Here is an 18,110-nt window from a genome sequence, read left to right as displayed (position 1 = left end):
CACATACACACATGCACCTAACACCACACACTCACAGACCCACAAACACTCAGTAGGCCAAGCCCACACATGCATACATGTACACAGAACTCCCCACTTCTGTGGTCCTGTCGGATTGTGTGAATAGACACGTAACACCATAAACAAAGACACCAACGCGCCCATTTCATGTCCACACCCACACTTAAGAGCACACATTTTCCCTGCACATGTGTACATGTGACTATGCACACACAACCACACACATGTATCAACACACACAATCCTCATCCACACACGTGCATGTACAAATTCCTTCATGGGCACACACAGTTCCTTAGATCCCATATAGTCAAGGCAGAGGCTGGCGTTTGTAATGTAGAAAGAGACGGTGGACGAATCCATTGTGAATGGAATGTGCATTTGGAGAGGGGCTGGGGTGTTAAGCTGCGGGGGTGGGTCACGCACACTTTCTCTTCTGTTCCGTACTGAGTTAGGGCTCAGTTTGTCACTGGGATCGGGGCTCAGCATGTGATCAGGGTCAGAGCTCGGTAACTGGGGTCAGCACTCAGTGTGTGAATATGTGACAGGGTCAGGGCTGTAAATGAATGAGAATGGTGCTCAGGTAGCCTTCTGCCCCTCCTAAAAGGGTCATGTTTCTGAGAGAGCTTGGAGGTACCAGGCTTGAGGGGTCATTGTAGCCATCCCCCTGCCTATGGGAGGGGGGGGTGAGGTCCTCATGGGCCCCATCCTCCCAGGCCTTGGCTGGGCATAAGGGTACCCTCCTAGAAGCGGCTTTCCTTCCAGAGATCTCCTGGCCCCTAAGGCCATAGCTGCCTAGCCCCAGGGGCTTGTAGTGGTTGGGAGCTGGGCCCGGCTACTGGCTACGTGGCAGCCCCAGCACACATGTGGGATGAGACACTTTGGCAAAGGCCATGTTTGCAGGGAAAACACTTGCAACCACAAGCAAACTTGCCGCTCCCTGGGTCCCTTCCCAGTGGACCCTACACATTGGGAGCCTTATAAAGTAGCCTCTGCATCTGCCTGCCTGGGGCAGAGGAGGGCTACCCTGGGGCTGCGAGTTCACCTGTCTCAGGAACCACCTGAGGTAGGCACGGGATTGGGCTGGTACTCCACCTCCGAGGAGTCTCAGCTTCTTTATCTGTTCAATGGGGATGCTACTTCCAGCCACCCTCTGCAGAAGGGTCCTTCCATCACTGGCCTTGCTGTGGGACCTGGGCAAGTGCCACCATCCTGGGTCTCAGCTGACCCACCTGAGCAGCAGTCCCTCATTCCTGCCTGGCTCCCTCTCCCTGAGTCAGACACAGATCTGCCTACTTGGCCAGACTGCGTCAGGAGTGGATGGGGGCCATGTGAGAGGCCTACTCTTAGGCCATTTCTCACCTGGCCAGGAGGGGATGAGGACAGGAGCCACCCTGGATCTTCCCCTGGCTGAGTTTGGACAGCTGGACACCAGGCTGGGCTGTCACACTGGGCTGGGCTCCAGCATCAGGTGACACAGTCCTGGGTCTCTTCTTAGGACAGGAAACTACCCTCAGTCTCCCCATTTGGGAGGCTCACCATCCTTCTCTGCCATGGCTTGGGTCCTGCACCTGGTCCCAGTCCACTGTGTGGCCCTAGGCAAGACCATTTCTTCTCTGGGCATTGGAGGTCATTTCCAGAAAGGACTCTCCCATGATTCCTGAAGAAGCAAGCAAGGCAGAGTGATGGTTACCAACGCAGAGATGCAAAAACGATGTCTGTGGGCCTGGGGTAGGGCTGGGATCATCAGTCAGGGCTTTTTCCCTCCAGGCTGGAGCGGGCTTCGGGCGGCTCAGGGGTGGGCTGTTCTGGCTGAGCTCCCTGATGCTCGTTTCTACCCCAGCCCACAGATCCTGTGGCCAGCGGCCAGGGCAGCCATGGCTTGGGCGTGTAGGCTGGGCCTGCTGCTGGCACTGCTGCTGCCCGTGGTCAGTGCCTCCACGCCAGGCACCGTGGTCCGACTCAACAAGGCAGCATTGAGCTACGGTAAGGGGGTGTGCCACCCAGCGAGTGCCTGCGAGCCGGTACATGCGTGCGCAGTCCTAAGTGTGTGTGCTCATCCGTGAACTCAAAAGCCCCATGAGGACCCAGATTTTAATCAGAAATTGTGTCCCTGGCACCCAGACAGTGCCGGACACACGGTGCTGCTCAACAAATGCTTATTACATAAATGCGTGAGGGGGAGTACGTCACGTGGCCAGTGTGCAAGTGTGCACACATGATCTGCTCACGTGCTTTAGTGATGTGGGCATAGGTCAGTTTGAGGGGCTCTTTTTACCTGTGTGTGTCTACTTATGAGTTTGAAATTTCATAGAGCTGTGCCCACGTGTGTACTTAAGTGTCGGGGAGGGTGCAAGCCCATGACGCTGCCTGGATGTGTGTGCACGGGTATGGATGTGCACCCTGGGTGTACAGGTTTGCGTATGTGGCGTGTGCACGCACACGTGTGCTTGGGAGAGATCTGTCCAGCACCGTGATGCAGGGAGTGTTCTAAAGTATAGCCCTTCTGAGCTCCGTGTGAGAGAACCATCTGCTCTCTGGGTCCCACTTGTGTGAGGGCTCTGTCTTATGGCTTTGCTGCTAGATCCTTCCAAGTCTTGCCCCAATCCCCTACGGAGGGCACAATGAGGAAACTTAGGCCCAGGGAGGCACAGACATTGCCAAGGTCCAGGATGCCAGCACAAACATGTTTATTCACCTTCCGCTGCCTCTCGGTGAGAATTTGGTTTCCCACCAAAGCCGGAGGTCAGAAGCTGTTTCCCCCAAGGCCAAACACAGATGATCGTGTGAGAAAGTCAGGTCAGACAGTAGATGGGACTTTCAGTGGCCCAGGACACGAAGCAGGGGCTCAGGGAAGTAGCAGGGTTCCCCCACCCCTGGGTACACGCAGCCTTCCGGGACCTTGTATCCGGGCTGATGGGTAGGCAATGAAAAGGGTCAGTGATCCGTGCCAGAGCGTGACATGGAGCCATTCATGGATGCCCGCAGGTAGGGCCATGAGGTCCGCTCCCTCTGCTGCCTTCCTGCCCTCTGCCTATCCTGTGCAAGCCTCCTGTGTTCCCAGGGAGCCCTCCCCCGCTTGCCTGCCTGTGTTTGTTCTTGGCAGAAATCCGGCTGGAGGCTCAAGCTGGATGCATTGCTCCCCAGGCTGGGCTTAGTGGCTACTTCCAGTGTCCTCCCCACCCCATCCTGCAAGCCCCAGAGTTCAAACCCTGTGTCAAAGGAGCACTGTAGATGGAGTCTGAGGTCTGGGTGTGAGTCCCAGCTCAGCTGCAGATGGTTAGGTGGGAGAGGGGTGCTGGGAAACGTGGAAACCGGCGCCTTTATGCTTCTTGTTGGGGGATACTAAGACCCAGAGAGGTGCAGGGACTTCCCGAGTTCCCACAGTGAGTCTGAGCAGTGGGCAGTCCTCTTGACTCCTCATCTGAAGCTCACTTCCAGCACCATTACCTCTTATTTTAATTCAACTTCCGTTTAATTAGCACCTCTCTGGGGCCCAGCAGCACAGGCGAGTGAGGATGCCCAGAGGCTCGGGAACCAGGTCCCTTGTCCAAAGCCAGCTTCCCCCGGCCAGATGCCCTCACCTCTCTGTAAACTGGGCATGATAGTAGGAAAAGTAGAGCACTCAGAACAGGGCCTGACACTACAGGATCATGACATAAGTGATCGCTGCTATTATTACAAAAATAAATAGCAATGGTGGTAGCTAGCATTTGCTGTGCACTGAGTGTTTACAATGATCCTACGTGACAGATAACATTAGAATCATTGCAAATGTATAGATGGGGAAACTGAGGCACAGAGTAGCCACAGAGGCAGTGAGTAGCAGTGAGCACTGGGGTTTGAACCCAGGATCTAAGAGACTTTTGAGTCCTCAGCCTCCAGGTGAGGCTGTCCCCTCCCCTCCTAAGGGATGTCCCCCCTGCTCCCATGGGTGCCTCCGCAGCAGGCCAGGGATGACTGGGAGATGCTCCTTCTGCTTGGGAACTTAGGGAAGGCTCCTAGAGGAGGTGGGATCTGATTGAAACCTTGCAAGAGGGCAAAGGATTTTGTTGCTTTTGAAGGATGGGGTGAATCAGCAGGATTTTGAGAGGCAGAGTGGGGGAAGAAGGCCATGCCCAGGTGGAGAAGGCCTGGTGCGAGTGGCACACCCAAGGTGGGCTCATGGGGAGTCAGCTGCCCTCCGCACATGCTTGGAGCAAGTCTACCCCTTCCAGTCTGAGAACCCTCTGCCCAAGGTGCAGGGTAGATGGCAGGCAGTGTGTTCTTGCTACTTGGTGGTTCTCGAGGGCACCCTGACCTCAGTCTACCCTGGCCCCACAGTGTCTGAAATTGGGAAAGCCCCTCTACAGCGGGCCCTGCAGGTCACTGTCCCGCATTTCCTGGACTGGAGTGGAGAGGTGCTTCAGCCGACCAGGTGAGTGCTCCCCTTGTCCAGAGAAGGTGCTCCTGCCACCAAGTGGAGTGTTCCTGCTTGCCAGATGGGTGCTTCAGTCCACTGGGTATGTGCTCCTGCCTGCTGGGCAGGTGCTCCTATCCACGGGGCAAAGTGTTCCAGTCCACCAGATGAGCACTCTTCACTGAAGGTGAGTGCTCCCTCCCACCAGGTGAGTGATTACAAGATGATTTAAGAGACGGACTCAAGGTGGAGATGCCGGGGCCTGGTGCCTCTGAATTAGTGAATTTCTGCCCTCAGAGGCTAAGACTGGCTCCTGGGTCCCCAGGGCTGGCAGGACCCTCTGTTTCTAGAAACTGGACACTGAATTTAGACACGAATCTGAGCCTCCCTTACCTCCACGCCACCCTGCTTAATGCAGAGACTAAAGACACAGGGAGGTGGAGCATCCCAAACTTAGACACCCCCAGGGCTGGTCAACAGCTGCCTTCCACATAGGAACTTGGGCTCACTACTGTCGGATCTTTGGGTTTCCAAGGGAAAATATACATCTAGAATCCATCAAATTTGGAAAGATAGCAACTAATTAAAAAACATTTAAAGGTCAGGCTTGGTGGCCCACACCTGTAATCCCAGCACTTTGGGAGGCTGAGGCGGGTGGATCACCTGAAGTCAGGAGTTCAAGACCAGCCTGGCTAACATGGTGAAACTCCATCTCAACTAAAAATACAAAAATTAGCTGGGCGTGGTGGCGGGTGCCTGTAATTCCAGCTACTTGGGAGGCTGAGGTGGGAGAATCTCTTGAACCTGGGAGGCAGAGGTTATAGTGAGCCGAGATCGTGCCATTGCACTCCAGCCTGGGCGACAAGAGAGAAACTCCATCTCAAAACAAGCAAACACACACAAACAAACAAACAAACAAACAAAAAACATTTAAGACTTTAAGACCCTGGAACAGTGGGTGGGTGGTTAAAAAAACAAAACAAAACAAAAACACATCTGGCTTGGGGGCCACTAGTTTGAGATCCCTTAGGTAGAGCTGAAATGCAGTTCATGGCACGGTTAATAAAGGTAGAGAACTGGACATAAAGACCCAACGACCAAAGATGCCTAAATCACTTGTGGTCTGGCCACACAATGGACACCACATGGCTGTTTGAAAACAGCACCCATGGTTCTCATTTGTAGACACAGGATCGAACCCAGGATTGTTGCGTGTACAGAAGCAGCATCTGTACAGGGGACCTGAACTGTCCTGTGGAGAAATGACTTTCATTTAGGAAATAAAAGACATCACAGGTTAGCTGGAGAGTGCTTGGAGCTTTGAAGTGGGGGCGTTTCTGTTGCTGTAGGCTACGAGCTGCAGACATTGACTAGGATCCCAGAGAGAGGATTTCTGCCTTCTGTGGTTCCCGAAGTTTTTCTTTTCCAACCTTTCCAATTTTCCAGGCAGGTGTCAGAAACTGTCAAAAACCTGAGCAATCATCTCACCCAAGTTCTACCCAAAGCGGGGGCCCCCTCTGCATGTTCTCCCTACCAGCTGGTGTCCAACCTTGGTTTGCATGCCCCGTGGTGATGGAGAACTCACCACCTCCCCCTCACCTCATGGTTCCAATAGTCAGAAAGCCCTGCTTTATAACATCGTGTGGGTATGACTCAGAGCACCCAGCTCAGAGTTGATCCCATGGTTTAATGGGGGCCATCCCGTCATCTTGATTACTATCCTGCAGGATCCGGATTCTGAATGTCCATGTGCCCCGCCTCCACCTGAAATTCATTGCTGGTTTCGGAGTGCGCCTGCTGGCAGCAGCTAATTTTACTTTCAAGGTGTTTCGGTGAGCGGATCTCCTTGTTAGGGGGTGAGAAGGGTTTCAGGGATGCTTTGAGGGGGCACAGTGAGGGCATGGGGGGTAGCAGCTCCTCCAGGACTCTCATCCAGGCCTCTTGACTCCCTGTCCAGTGCTCTGTCTCCCCTCACCCTTGGAGGGGAGCAAGATAGTGAGAGCATTTCTGAGAACCCTGCTCAACAGCTCTGCAACTGGGCAGAGTCACTTCACTTGTTTAGCCCTCAGCTCCCTCATCTGTAAAACGGGATGAACTTCTGCAGAGTGCCAATGGGTTCATTGCTGTGGTTATAATGACTGTCCTCCCTTTCCCAGGGCAAGGCATGTGAGAGACGCTCAATAAGCACAATGATCAGAGTTATTTTTGTGTGCCTGGCATCTTATATGTTACTGTATTTAATTTTCACACCATGAGCTGTGCAGTCAGAGGGGTCTATTATCTTGCTCCTCTACCCTGACACTATGATTTTATGCATGCTCCCTGTGGGCCAGGCTCTGTGATTATCTCACAGGAAGCTCAGCACAGCCCTGCGACATAGGTCCCACCAACCTTATGTCCATTTTGCAGAAGAGGAAACTGAGGCTCAGCATGGTAAATGGCTGGCCCAAGGTCTCACAGTGAGAGCCTGGACAGCCAGTGCTCACACCCATTACTGCAATGTCCGTGACCCCAAGTGGAGTCTTGGGGCCGGCGGCTGTGGGCCTGCCCCAGGTAGGGCCATCTCAGTCTGGGAGCAGGGGGCCTGCCTGGGCCAAGTGGAGGGCAGGCAGGGGCTGGGGAGTTTGTAAGATCTCTTATCAGTCACGGTAGGCTCTGCTGGGCGGTGCTGCTTGGACTCAGGACTGTCCTCCCTGCAGCGCCACAGAGCCCCTGGAGCTGACGCTGCCTGTGGAACTGCTGGCTGACACCCGTGTGACCCAGAGCTCCATCAGGACCCCTGTGGTCAGCATCTCTACCTGCTCTTCATTCTCAGGCCACGCCAACGAGTTTGATGGTAGTAACAGGTGGGTGCCTGGTGAGGGCAGGGCCACAGGAATCCTGGATGCCAAAGCTGTGCTGCTGTTTCCTGAGCTGCCCACTCAGGACTTTAACCAATGGCCACAAGGGCCTGAGAGGCCCCCATTATTGTGTTTGTTTTATGATGGAGTACACTGAGGCTCGGAGAGGGGGAGAGGCATGCCTGAGGTCACACAGCAAGTGAGCAGCCAGAACCTGGGATCTTTCCATCTCCTTGACAATACACTTTCCATTCCCTTTCCACCACTTGACAACACACACTAGCTATTAGCACACTCTTTGGGGAGAGATTTTGGGTGGATCAGACTGGCTGTTAGGACCTCGGAGACCCACCCCTCCTTACAGAGATGGAAGCCAGGCAGGGGCGGGACCCGCCAAGAGCGGGCTCTGGCAGGTGGCGGCTCCCTTCTGCATAAAGGCTGACCGCAGCTCCCGCCTCCAGAGCACCTGTGTGTGCTGAGCACTGTTCCAGGCCCTGTCGGTGGATCATTTCGTTTGATCCTCACAGTATCCTACCAGGTAGGTGTTAAGTATTTCCTGCATTTTACAGGAGAGCAAACGGAGGCCCCGAGCAGTTAAGTGACTTGCCTAAGACCACCAGCTGACAAATGGTGTAGCCAGATTCAAGCCCAGGCAGCCTGACTAATCCCATGGCTTGCAAATCCCCCTAGATGATGTCTGCACCTTCCCAATGTGAGCAGGGCTTGCTGAGGTGTTGAGCATCTTGGAGGCTTAGAAGAATGCAATGTTTGCATCAAGACTGAGCTTTTTCCCCAGAGAGGTGTGTGGCTGTATAAACCCATTCACACTTGTGTCCCGTGATCATCATGTGTGACTCGTGACCCCTCGCTGTCCTCCCAGGCAAGGGATGCTTACAGCTTATTGAAGGGGAGATGAAAGCCAAGAGGCTTTGGAAACACAGACGCCACCCTCCTACCTCCCCAGGGAGCTGGTTCAGCGAGGTTGGGCTGTGGCTTGGATCGACATTTTTGCAAATCAAGGAACCATTGGTGCCTATGGAGCACTGTTGAGTTGTTTAAAGGGGAAACGGAGGCCCAGAGCCAGGAAGGTATTTTGTTAGGTGTGTCACAGAAAATTGGACCCAAAGCATGAAGCAGACCCAGGATCCCAGCTCTAGCCCCTAACCCAACCTTCACTAGGCTTAGAGTGGCCACGAAGCCAGCTGGCCAAGGTCATGGCCACGTCCGGCTTTTGCAATGCCCTCCCGGTCTCACTTGCCACATTCTTGGCCATTTCCAAACCTTGAGATAAATGACCCTCTCTTTTGAGACTCAATTTCCTTATCTGTGGGGCCAATTATGCCAGCACTGTGTATGGCAGGTGGCAGGGCATCGAATGGGATTGATGGACCTCCTGGCTGAGGACAGAGACTTCTCTTCCCAGACACGCGACTGTGCTGAGCGACGGGACCTAATGTGTTTGGGGGCCCAGGAACTCTTTCTCTGTTTCCCCCTCAGCACCTCCCACGCACTGCTGGTCCTGCTGCAGAAGCACATTAAAGCTGTCTTGAGTAACAAGGTAAAGGGCTTGCAGATTTCTCAGAAAGGAGGGCATGGCTTCACCAAGAAGGCACAGTGAAGAAAGAGTGGGATTTCAGGCAGCGGGTACTTTGCTTGGGATTAAAAAAATAGAAGCCCCTTCATGGTCCCCATGAAGGCAGGGAAGAGGCTGGTGCCAGGGTCCAGGGGAGTGACGGGGAGATACAAATGAGGGCAGAGTTTATGGGGTTGGAGGAGAGGGAGGTTCATCCTCTTGGGACAGCTCCAATTTCATGCCAGACGGTGGATGGAGTGGGGTTCATGGGCCTGTGGTGTGTAAAAAGAAGACAGAACGAGAGTGAAGGAGGGTGTGGGCATGGGGCCAGCTGTAGCCTGGATGGGTCCCTGTCCTTTCCAGATGTGCACTGTCTCTGCTTCTGGTTCCACATCTGTACTGAAAGAGACAAAGCCCCTCCTTCGTGGGGCGATTGCAGGCACAAAATGCATTAACATTTCAGAAGAGTTCGGGACAGTGGTTGACAGAGTGGGTGCTGCTATTATTATTGCTGTCTTAGCTCTTGTCATTGTCTGCATGGAGCTGACTTGGTGAGAGAGGGTAGCCCAGGGGCTAGGGTCCCACTGCCCAGGGGGAGCTCATTTTCTCCCTGCCCTATCCCATCCCAACCCCACTTACTGCTTTAAGGGGCAGTAGTAGAGACGAAGTCAACCTTCTGCGTGCCACCCCACGCCCCCCAGAGGGCGACTGCAGCATGCCCACCTTACAGATGAGAAAACCGAGGCTCGAGGGGCGGAGGTGGGGCAGCTCCTCTTGAAAGTCTTATGGGATGCCCAAGTGGACGGCTTGACTTTGCCTGTTGGTCCAGCCTCTTCCTCTCCTTGTAGTCCCCCTGCTGCCCTCATAGCCAGCCTCTTCTGGGCAAGGGGCTTCAGGCAGCACTGCAGGAAAGAAGACCCACCCTCTCCTCTTCCTCTTGACCTCGCCCTGTGCAGCCAGCTCTTGCCTGGTCGAGGCTGTGAGTGCCCCTGGCCTTGCAGTTCCTCCTCTGCCCCCATCTTCTATCACACGGATCCCAGCATAATATACTTATCTGGCTGCCCATGGTGCCCAGGGGAAACCTCTGTAGCTCCCTGGCCTGGCATCTGAAGCTTGGCTGGTCTGGCTTGCTGATCACTGCCTGCCCCTGCGTGGGCACCACCCTCCCACCAGCTGAGCTCCAAGAGTGAGCTCTGAGCCCCGTTGCAGCAGACTCCCTGCCTCAGTTGCTCAAGCCCAGCTGTGACCACCACTGCTGGGCTCCACGGCCCCTGTTCTTTCTTTGTGCCTGGGGACCTATGCTCACACTGCCATCAGCCTTTGGGCTGCTTCTCCTCTGTTTCTTTGGTGCCTGGAAGGGGTCCTAGGAGATGCCCACTGGCCGGTGGAGGAAGGGGTTCCAGGCATGGCGTACAGGTTGGGGAGGCTTTTAGACAGGGACTCTAGACCCCTCCCAGCCTTGTGCCCTCCAGCCTGAGGGCTGCCCTAACCCCAGCCTCCTTCTCTCTGTCTTACCACAGCTGTGCCTGAGCATCTCCAACCTGGTGCAGGGCGTCAATGTCCACCTGGGCACTTTAATTGGTAAGATCTGGGAGCCAGGGGAGGGGAGTGGGGCCTCTGGGACCCCCTGGAGCCCCTAGGACCCTCCAAAGGTTCCACTGTGGATCACGATCGACCTCTAGGAGGGTCAGTTGTAGGGTGACTGAATTGTGAGCTCCCAAAACAGTATAATTATTCATGAAATCTGGGAATCTCCAAATTCTGGAACCAAAACCAAGTCTTTGATTCTAGAATCTGCATATCTTAGATCAAAAAAGCTGAAAAAAAATACAATTTTGAAATCATGAGTCTTAACATTGGAGAATCCAAGGACCATTGACACTTACAATCTAGAATCATTCTAGAATCTAGAATCCTCATTCCAAAGACCAGCTCTTGCCTCGGCCTCCCAAAGTGCTGGGATCACAGGTGTGAGCCACTGTGCCCGGCCTCGCCCTTTGAAACTTCCCTGCAAGAGTATTCTGGGGCTCAGAGGAGTTGGGCTCTGAGCTGTGCCTCCCTGAAGGCTGCTCGGAGGGTCTGTTAGGGAAGCTGGACTTCTGTGATCTTGCATAACTGGCTCCAGTGGGGTGTGCCCTTGGAGTTCCCATAGGAGACAGTGTGATGAGGTGGGGAGAGCATAGCTTTGGGGTCAGACTGACCAGGTATTACACTCCTGGGCAAGACCGAACCTCACCAGACTGTGTGTGCGTGTGTGTGTATGTGTGTGTGTGCATGTGTGCATGCGTGTGTATAAAATAACCCTACAGGATTGTAACGAGGATTGAATGAGATACTATAAGTCCAATGTCTGGACCTTGATAAGTGAGAGCTCTCTTCTTTTTCTGTGGTTGCTTCTCACCTTTGTCAGGGGATATTTGTGCCTGAACTGGGCCCTTCTCCTTCCTTCTAACTTGGAGTCACTAGTCTTCCACCGAGGGGAAAAGCAGAAACCATACCTGTTAGAATTGTGTCTAAACTAAGAGTCAGCAGGCTGTGAGTAGCTTAATCCTGGCCGTGTGCACTTTGCCACTTAGATTTGCTTATTCAGAGGCTTGCTCTGCTTCTTTTGTTTTGTGGCCTGGCTCTGGCTAATCAGGATAATCAGACAATAAATAAACTTTTCTGGATAGATGAAACGTTGGTGAGCAGTGCTAAATATGTCATCTTTTCTTCTCCACCCTGGTTTCATGAAGGCCTCAACCCTGTGGGTCCTGAGTCCCAGATCCGCTATTCCATGGTCAGTGTGCCCACTGTCACCAGTGACTACATTTCCCTGGAAGTCAATGTAAGTGCCTCCTGGCCAGCCCAGAGCTGGGGGCTTGCTGCCCCTGGAGTCCTTGGTGTTCCAGAAGATTCCTAAAGGAGCGGGGGAGTGGGAAATGAGAGGAGGAGCTGGAACAGTATCCCAGCCGGGGGCACGCCACACGGGCAAAAGTGTGAGCTAGACATATGGCATCTTGCAGGGGGTGGGGGGGGCAGGGAGTGGCATCTAGGAGCCCAGGTGCTGCCATGGTGCCACTTCCCTGCTGAGGCCCTGCTGCTTTTCTCCCATTTCCCCCTCCTACCCCCACAGGCTGTTCTCTTCCTGCTGGGCAAGCCCATCATCCTGCCCACGGATGCCACCCCTTTTGTGTTGCCAAGGCATGTGGGCACTGAGGGCTCCATGGCCACTGTGGGCCTCTCCCAGCACCTGTTTGACTCTGCGCTCCTGCTGCTGCAGAAGTCCGGCGCCCTCAATCTGGACATCACAGGGCAGCTGGTGAGGGCCCGACCTGCAGCCCAGGGCCTGTGGGGCAAGAGCTCCCTGTGGCCCAGCCTAGGGAGACCCCCCAGAGGCCATATTGTGGGTGGGTGGGACTGCTAGAGTTGGCGCCACAGGGTGGCTGCTGGAAGGATTAAACAGGGGCTATGGGGAGCGATTGCTCGGGGGGGACAGTGGTGATCTATCTTGGGAGCAGCTGCCCTAAAACCTGTTGTGGCCTGGGGGGCTGATTTCAGAGGTCGGATGACAACCTGCTGAACACCTCTGCACTGGGCTGGCTCATCCCGGAGGTCGGTGATATTTCTGATCATTCCAGGGGTTGAGACAGGGGACGGGGGTGGGGGTTCTCCGGGTCATGGGATCTCTGCTGGGTCTTATCTGTCCCAAGTGAAGTTCAGCATCTGTCCTTAAACCCACTCCTCCATCTTGGGGAGGCTCCACCTTCTGTCCAGACATCACACTCTGTCTCTCCGGGCCTTCACTTGAGCAGTGTCTGCTGTTTGGAAGGTCTTTCTCCTCCTTTTCCCTTATCCTTCTTCAAGACCAAGCTCAGGGTCACCTCCTCGGGGAGACCCAACCCCTCGTCTGGTCCAGCAGCCTGTGGGGGACCCACCTCTGTGCCCAGTCACATGCGGCACCATGGTGGCCCAATCAGCATTGGAGGAGTGACTGACCAGAGAGCCTGCCAGCCGCTGCCCCAGCAAGGCCTCCTCTGCCTCTGCCTCCCCAGGTGGCCCGCCAATTCCCCGAGCCCATGCCCGTGGTGCTCAAGGTGCGGCTGGGTACCACACCTGTGGCCGTGCTCCACACCAACAACGCCACCCTGCGGCTGCAGCCCTTCGTGGAGGTCCTGGCCGCAGCCTCCAACTCCGCTTTCCAGTCCCTCTTCTCCCTGGATGTGGTGAGTGTGGTGGGGCTGGCCGGAAGGCGGGCAACTGTCATGGAGACCTCCCTCCCTGCTGTGCTGTCCCCTCGTCTTTGCTCTACTCACACTAGTGTCTTCGCTGTTCCTTGAACATGTCAGGACACTCCTGCCCCGGGACCTTTGCATGTGCTGAGCCCTTGGCCTAGGACTCTCCCACCCTGGCTCTTGGCATGGCCAGCTCCCCCTCCTCTTCCAGGTCTCAGCTTAAATGTTGCAGCCTTGCTGGCCCACCCTGAGTAAGAAGGCCCCTTCAGCCTTCTCGGCACCTCCTCTCTGTGTTTGTGGCCCCTGCCACTCTCTGAAAGGATGGCTTCTGGTTACTGTGTTTACGGACCCCGTCTCCCACAACTGGCGGCTCGTTCCCAGGAGAGGGAGCTGGTCTGTCTTGTTCACACTGTGTTGTTCCCAGCGTTCAGCATGGGGCCTGGCGCATAGCGGGGGCTTCACAGCCACCTGCTGCCTGAATGAGTCGGGGGATGGGTGGGAGGCTGGGTAGCTGGTGCCCCCCTCGTGCCTCTGTGCCCTCTGACCCTGCTCTCCCCATATGCCCAGGTAGTGAACTTGAGCCTCCAGCTCTCTGTGTCCAAGGTGAAGCTTCAGGGGACCACGTCTGTGCTGGGGTAAGCGAGCCCACCTGGACCCAGCAGCCTCAGTGTGTTCCTGTGTGCAATGGGTCCACCACTGCCCCGGGTCACGGTGTCAGCCAGGGAGCCTGGGGGTGGGGAGGTGCCAGACCCTGTCCTGAATTCTCCTGCTTCTCTTTCAGGGATGTCCAGCTCACGGTGGCCTCCTCCAACGTGGGCTTCATTGATGTGAGTGTGGGGCTGTGGCCTCTAGAGACCCCCCTCCTGGGTGGGGCATGCCTTGAGCCTGGGGAAGCCATGTCTGTGTGTGTGTGCGGACCCGTGTGCTTGTGTCTGCCACTATAGTCAGGCTTCCCCAGGCTGCTTGGGGACAGTGGCCGGTCAGTCCGTCTGCCTGATACTCTGCCTGGCAGTCAATGATCTGTCACCCAGCCCTCAACCCAAGAGTCCATCGGTCACTTGGACAATGAATGTTAGCTGTCCTTTCAGCCAGGTGATGTGACTGGGTCATCAGCCACTATACATCCACTTGTCAGCTGGCATGCCATCAACATGCCCCCTTTCTGCCCAGCTGTCAGTCTGTCTGTCTGTCGGTCATCTGTGTCAGGCAGTCTGCTGGCCAGTCCACCTGTGGGTCACACAGTGCGTGAGTGTCCACAGTCAGTGCTGTCCCTCAGCCTCCCATCCGGTGAGCGCTGCCGCTGGGTGTGATCCTGCGGAGGCAGAGCCAGCCCCAGAAGTGTTGCTGGGCCCCACTTGAACCCAGGACATGGGTGATCTGCCCTCCTCCCTCTGCCTCAGCCTTTGCCACCCATCCGTTGTCTATCTGTCTGTCTCTGTGTGTATTTATGTATGTGCCTTACTGTCCATCTCTCCTGGCCCCTCGGCTGGGACGGGCTCATCTCCCTGGCTCCGTGGCCACAGACAGATCAGGTGCGCGCACTGATGGGCACCGTTTTTGAGAAGCCCCTGCTGGACCATCTCAATGGTAAGCCCTGCCCTCCACCCCAGCAGGGCCCCTCTGGCCCCCTCCGTACCCCACATCTGCTCAGTGCTCAATCCCAGCCCCCTTCCCACTTTCCAGGCTCAGAGGGTGAGAGGGGGCCTCTGGAGTCTAGCAGCCCATGTGTGCATGCCCCTTGGCACACATCTGTGTAGCAGCTGTGTGATCTTCACCAAGTTCCTTTTTCTCTCTGAGCCCCAGCTTCCCCTTCTGTAAAATGGGTGTAATAATAATGGCATCCATCTCCCAGGTGCCTGTGAGGACTCAGTGCCGTGGTGCATATGAGGGCTTCAGCACAGGCTGGCTCCTTTCTTCTTTCTCGCCTGCAGCTCTCTTGGCCATGGGAATTGCCCTCCCCGGCGTGGTCAACCTCCAATATGTAGCCCCTGAGATCTTTGTCTATGAGGTGAGAGCCTTTGGGTGTGACCAGAGGGGCCTTCTTCACTCAGAGGGACTGAGTGAGGTGGGGGTCACCTCTCTCCCTCCCTACCTGCTGCCTCAAAGACTGTGCCATGAATCCTTAACTGCAATGAAATGAAAAGTCCAGGATGCCAAGAGACCCTGGGTCGAAGGTTTCATTCTTCCTTTAGTCCTCATAAAATATCATACCAGGCCACACTCGGGGAACTGGGGCTTTCACTTATCCCATGATCCTGTGCCCTGGGATGGGCACGACCCCTTTGGTATCTGGGGCAGATGACAGTGAGACCCCATCTGCTTTGTAGACAAACTGTGCAGGCTGGGTGGGAGTAGGGAACTTCCTGAATTTTCTAAAATTGCTTTCCCTGGATCTGAAATCATGGGCCCAGGGTGAGATTCAGTCATAACACTGCCCAGGGTGAGATCTTACCTGGGATATAAAAGGAAATTCACTCAACAAGACATGCGTAAGACAGAAAGCTGAACCCAGGTCTCTCAAGCCCAGTGTCTCAGGTGCTGTTCATACCCCATGAGTGTGACCTGCTGATGTAGTTCCAGGGAGGATGCCCTTGTTCCTTAAGAACTACTGTCTCAAGGCACTTGGGTGATCCGCCCCCAGGAGAAGGAACAATTGACACACAGAGGAGCAGGGCTATGTGGGAATTTCCCTAGGACTTCCCAGAACAGGCACGGTTAGTGGCTGACCCACCTTGGCCCTTGACCCAGCCACTGGGTCAGAGGTGACAAGTCCCTAGTCCAGTACTGTCCGATGAAACTTTCTGCAAGGATGGAAGTTTGTACTGTCCAAAGCAGCAGCCATGATCAGTCACAGGTGCATGTGGCTACTGAACACAGAAGTGTGGCTAGTGCAACTGTGGACCTGAATTTTTTATTTTATTTCATTTTAATGAATTTCAGTTTAATTAGCCATAGGACTAATTAGCCATAGCCGCCAATTGTGGTTGCCTTATTGGACCACATAGCCCTACACTATGACATTGTACATCCTACATTGTGGGAGGAACTGGGTCTGGCTTTTTCTCTGCTGGTTCCCAGCACCTGCCACAGAACTTGGCTTGTAGTAGAGGCTTGATAAAGATTTACTGAATGAATGAATGAATGAATGAATGATTGGCAGCCCTCCAGAATGCTCCTGCAGTGGAGTGTAGCATAGGGGAGCTATGGGGGGGGGGGCGTGCCTGACTCTGCTGGAGAGATTTGGACTTGGAGAAGATGCTCCACGGTTCTGCGCTCCCATTCATAAAGCATCAATGATATCCACCATTGGAGCAGCAACCAGTGCCTTCCTGGGGGGGTCTCACTGCCTCCTCACAGTGCCCTTGTGAGGTGGAGCCTGCTACTACCCCCAAAGTGACAGACTGGGAAACTGAAGCCCAGAGAGGCAAAGGACTCTCCTCACAAACCAAAACAAGAATGGCAGAGCAGAACTCAGAGCCAGGCTACGGGGGCGGCTGGGGTCCTGCCTGTGCCTGTGTCTCCTCTGACCCTCTGACCTGGTCCATCGTTTCCTTTGCCCTTCAGGGCTACGTGGTGATATCCAGTGAACTCTTCTACCAGAACTGAGGCAGGACCACTGGGAGGCCTGAAAGTGGGCCAGCTCACTGCTCAGGCGAACTTCTTATCTCAAGTCACTGGGGAAACTGAGGCAAAACCATACTTAGTTATCACCAACAAGCTGGACTGCCCAGCTGGGCTGTTTTATCTTCCCTGAGTGCCTGGGTCTCCCTCCCTCACTTCTGCCCTATCCCTTCCTCCTCCTTTCCTCTACCCTCTTCCCTCACCTCCCCACTCCTTCCTCTGTCCAACCCCCAGGGGGAGCAGACTGCTCCTACAGGCTGTATAGACCTGCCCTCTTGCATTAAACAACTTCTCTTGAGCTGCAACTTTCAGCCAAACACAGCAAACTCTTTGTGTACCTAAGGCCAGTTCCCTACATGCAGTCTCCAGGTTCTGTCTGTCCCTGGAGCCACCAACGCTGCCTGGGAGAAGAAGAAGACATAACATCTCTGTCGATTACATCTCTGTTGATGACATCTCTGTTGACTGTATCACCTCTTTGCCTGGGGGAGCTCCTATTTTGAAAAAGGACCCTGGAGAGCCACACGGATGAGTCTGAAGTTAGAGCACCATGGTGGCACTTTGGGCACAGTGCCCCTTGCCTGGCGGCTTGCCCCATCTTGTAACTAGAACCTCATAGGAGCCCCATGAATCAGGCAGGCAGAGACTGGAGTTCCATTTTATGGATGTGGGGACTAAGGTCCACTGAGGAGGGGAATGCATGGTGTCTGAGAGCTGGATGGTGACACAACCTTCCTTCAATCCAGACATGAGCTGTCTGTGTCCCTCTCCCATTCTCCGGCTCCCAGAGCTGCACCTTGTCCCTGAGCACAAACTTCAGGTGATGGGGAGTTCATTGCTCTTCTAGGCAGCTTCCCCGTCTTTGGTTTACTCCAGTTACGAGCAAGATTTTTGTCCTAAGGAGGCAACATCTGCTTCCCAGGCCTCTGCCCTTCTGGTCACACTGAACATGTCTAACCCCTTTTCCCTCTGAATGCCCTTCACACCCAGTGAATCACACAGGACAAGATGACCTAAGAAACGCCAAGGGATGTAAATGCCAGCAAGTCAAAGTCATGTGATTTTCTAACCCTGATAAGTTAATCTCTTAGCCAGAGATAGGATTCCTTCCTGCCTAGATATATGGGATTTATGTTCTGTTTATGTTTCCTTTGGGGAGTAAAAGGTGCCTCAATTTTTACCACCAGTAGGCAAAGCCTTTGGTACAGTGTGACCCTAGCCACTCTTCCTGTGAGGGTTCAGGTTTCAGGTTCATTCCTAAAGTTTCCAGTGTGAGAGATTGAAGGGACTGGACCAAGCCAGGAGGCTTGGTGGTGGAGAACAGGTTGGGGGTGGTACTGAGAGAGTGGCAAGGGGCAGGTTGGAAAATCCACCCCCATGAGTTTGCTCAGGACAATGTGACTTGTATTTCACTTGGTTATTTGGTTAATTAAGTCATTCAT

The 18,110-nt window shown here is 54.5% G+C and overlaps 1 protein-coding gene across 1 annotated transcript; it reads left to right on the top strand.

The window, feature by feature from the left end:
* Window positions 1–904: 904 nt before the first annotated feature.
* Window positions 905–16,979, top strand: BPIFB2 (BPI fold containing family B, member 2). The gene is made up of 16 exons (XM_011979762.1): window positions 905–1,087; window positions 1,865–2,007; window positions 4,345–4,438; window positions 6,148–6,252; window positions 7,120–7,266; window positions 8,758–8,818; window positions 10,354–10,414; window positions 11,569–11,660; window positions 11,949–12,134; window positions 12,374–12,427; window positions 12,868–13,038; window positions 13,615–13,682; window positions 13,829–13,874; window positions 14,571–14,634; window positions 14,979–15,055; window positions 16,612–16,979. The coding sequence occupies exons 2-16, from the start codon at window positions 1,899–1,901 to the stop codon at window positions 16,651–16,653; spliced, it is 1,377 nt and encodes a 458-aa protein (XP_011835152.1). The 5' UTR covers window positions 905–1,087; window positions 1,865–1,898; the 3' UTR covers window positions 16,654–16,979.
* Window positions 16,980–18,110: the final 1,131 nt, after the last annotated feature.

This window comes from Mandrillus leucophaeus, unplaced genomic scaffold, assembly GCF_000951045.1.
Source record: "Mandrillus leucophaeus isolate KB7577 unplaced genomic scaffold, Mleu.le_1.0 Scaffold206, whole genome shotgun sequence".
Lineage (NCBI taxonomy): Eukaryota > Metazoa > Chordata > Mammalia > Primates > Cercopithecidae > Mandrillus > Mandrillus leucophaeus.
This window is presented reverse-complemented; position numbering and strand designations above follow the sequence as displayed.

What these genes read in the sequence shown, in the direction of transcription:
- BPIFB2 (XM_011979762.1), top strand. Translation starts at nt 1,899, where the DNA reads ATGGCTTGGGCGTGTAGGCTGGGCCTGCTGCTGGCACTGCTGCTGCCC. An exon ending in ACATTTCCCTGGAAGTCAAT is followed by an intron (nt 11,661 to 11,948) that starts GTAAGTGCCTCC and finishes CTACCCCCACAG; the next exon opens with GCTGTTCTCTTCCTGCTGGG. An exon ending in CCTGCTGGACCATCTCAATG is followed by an intron (nt 14,635 to 14,978) that starts GTAAGCCCTGCC and finishes TCTCGCCTGCAG; the next exon opens with CTCTCTTGGCCATGGGAATT.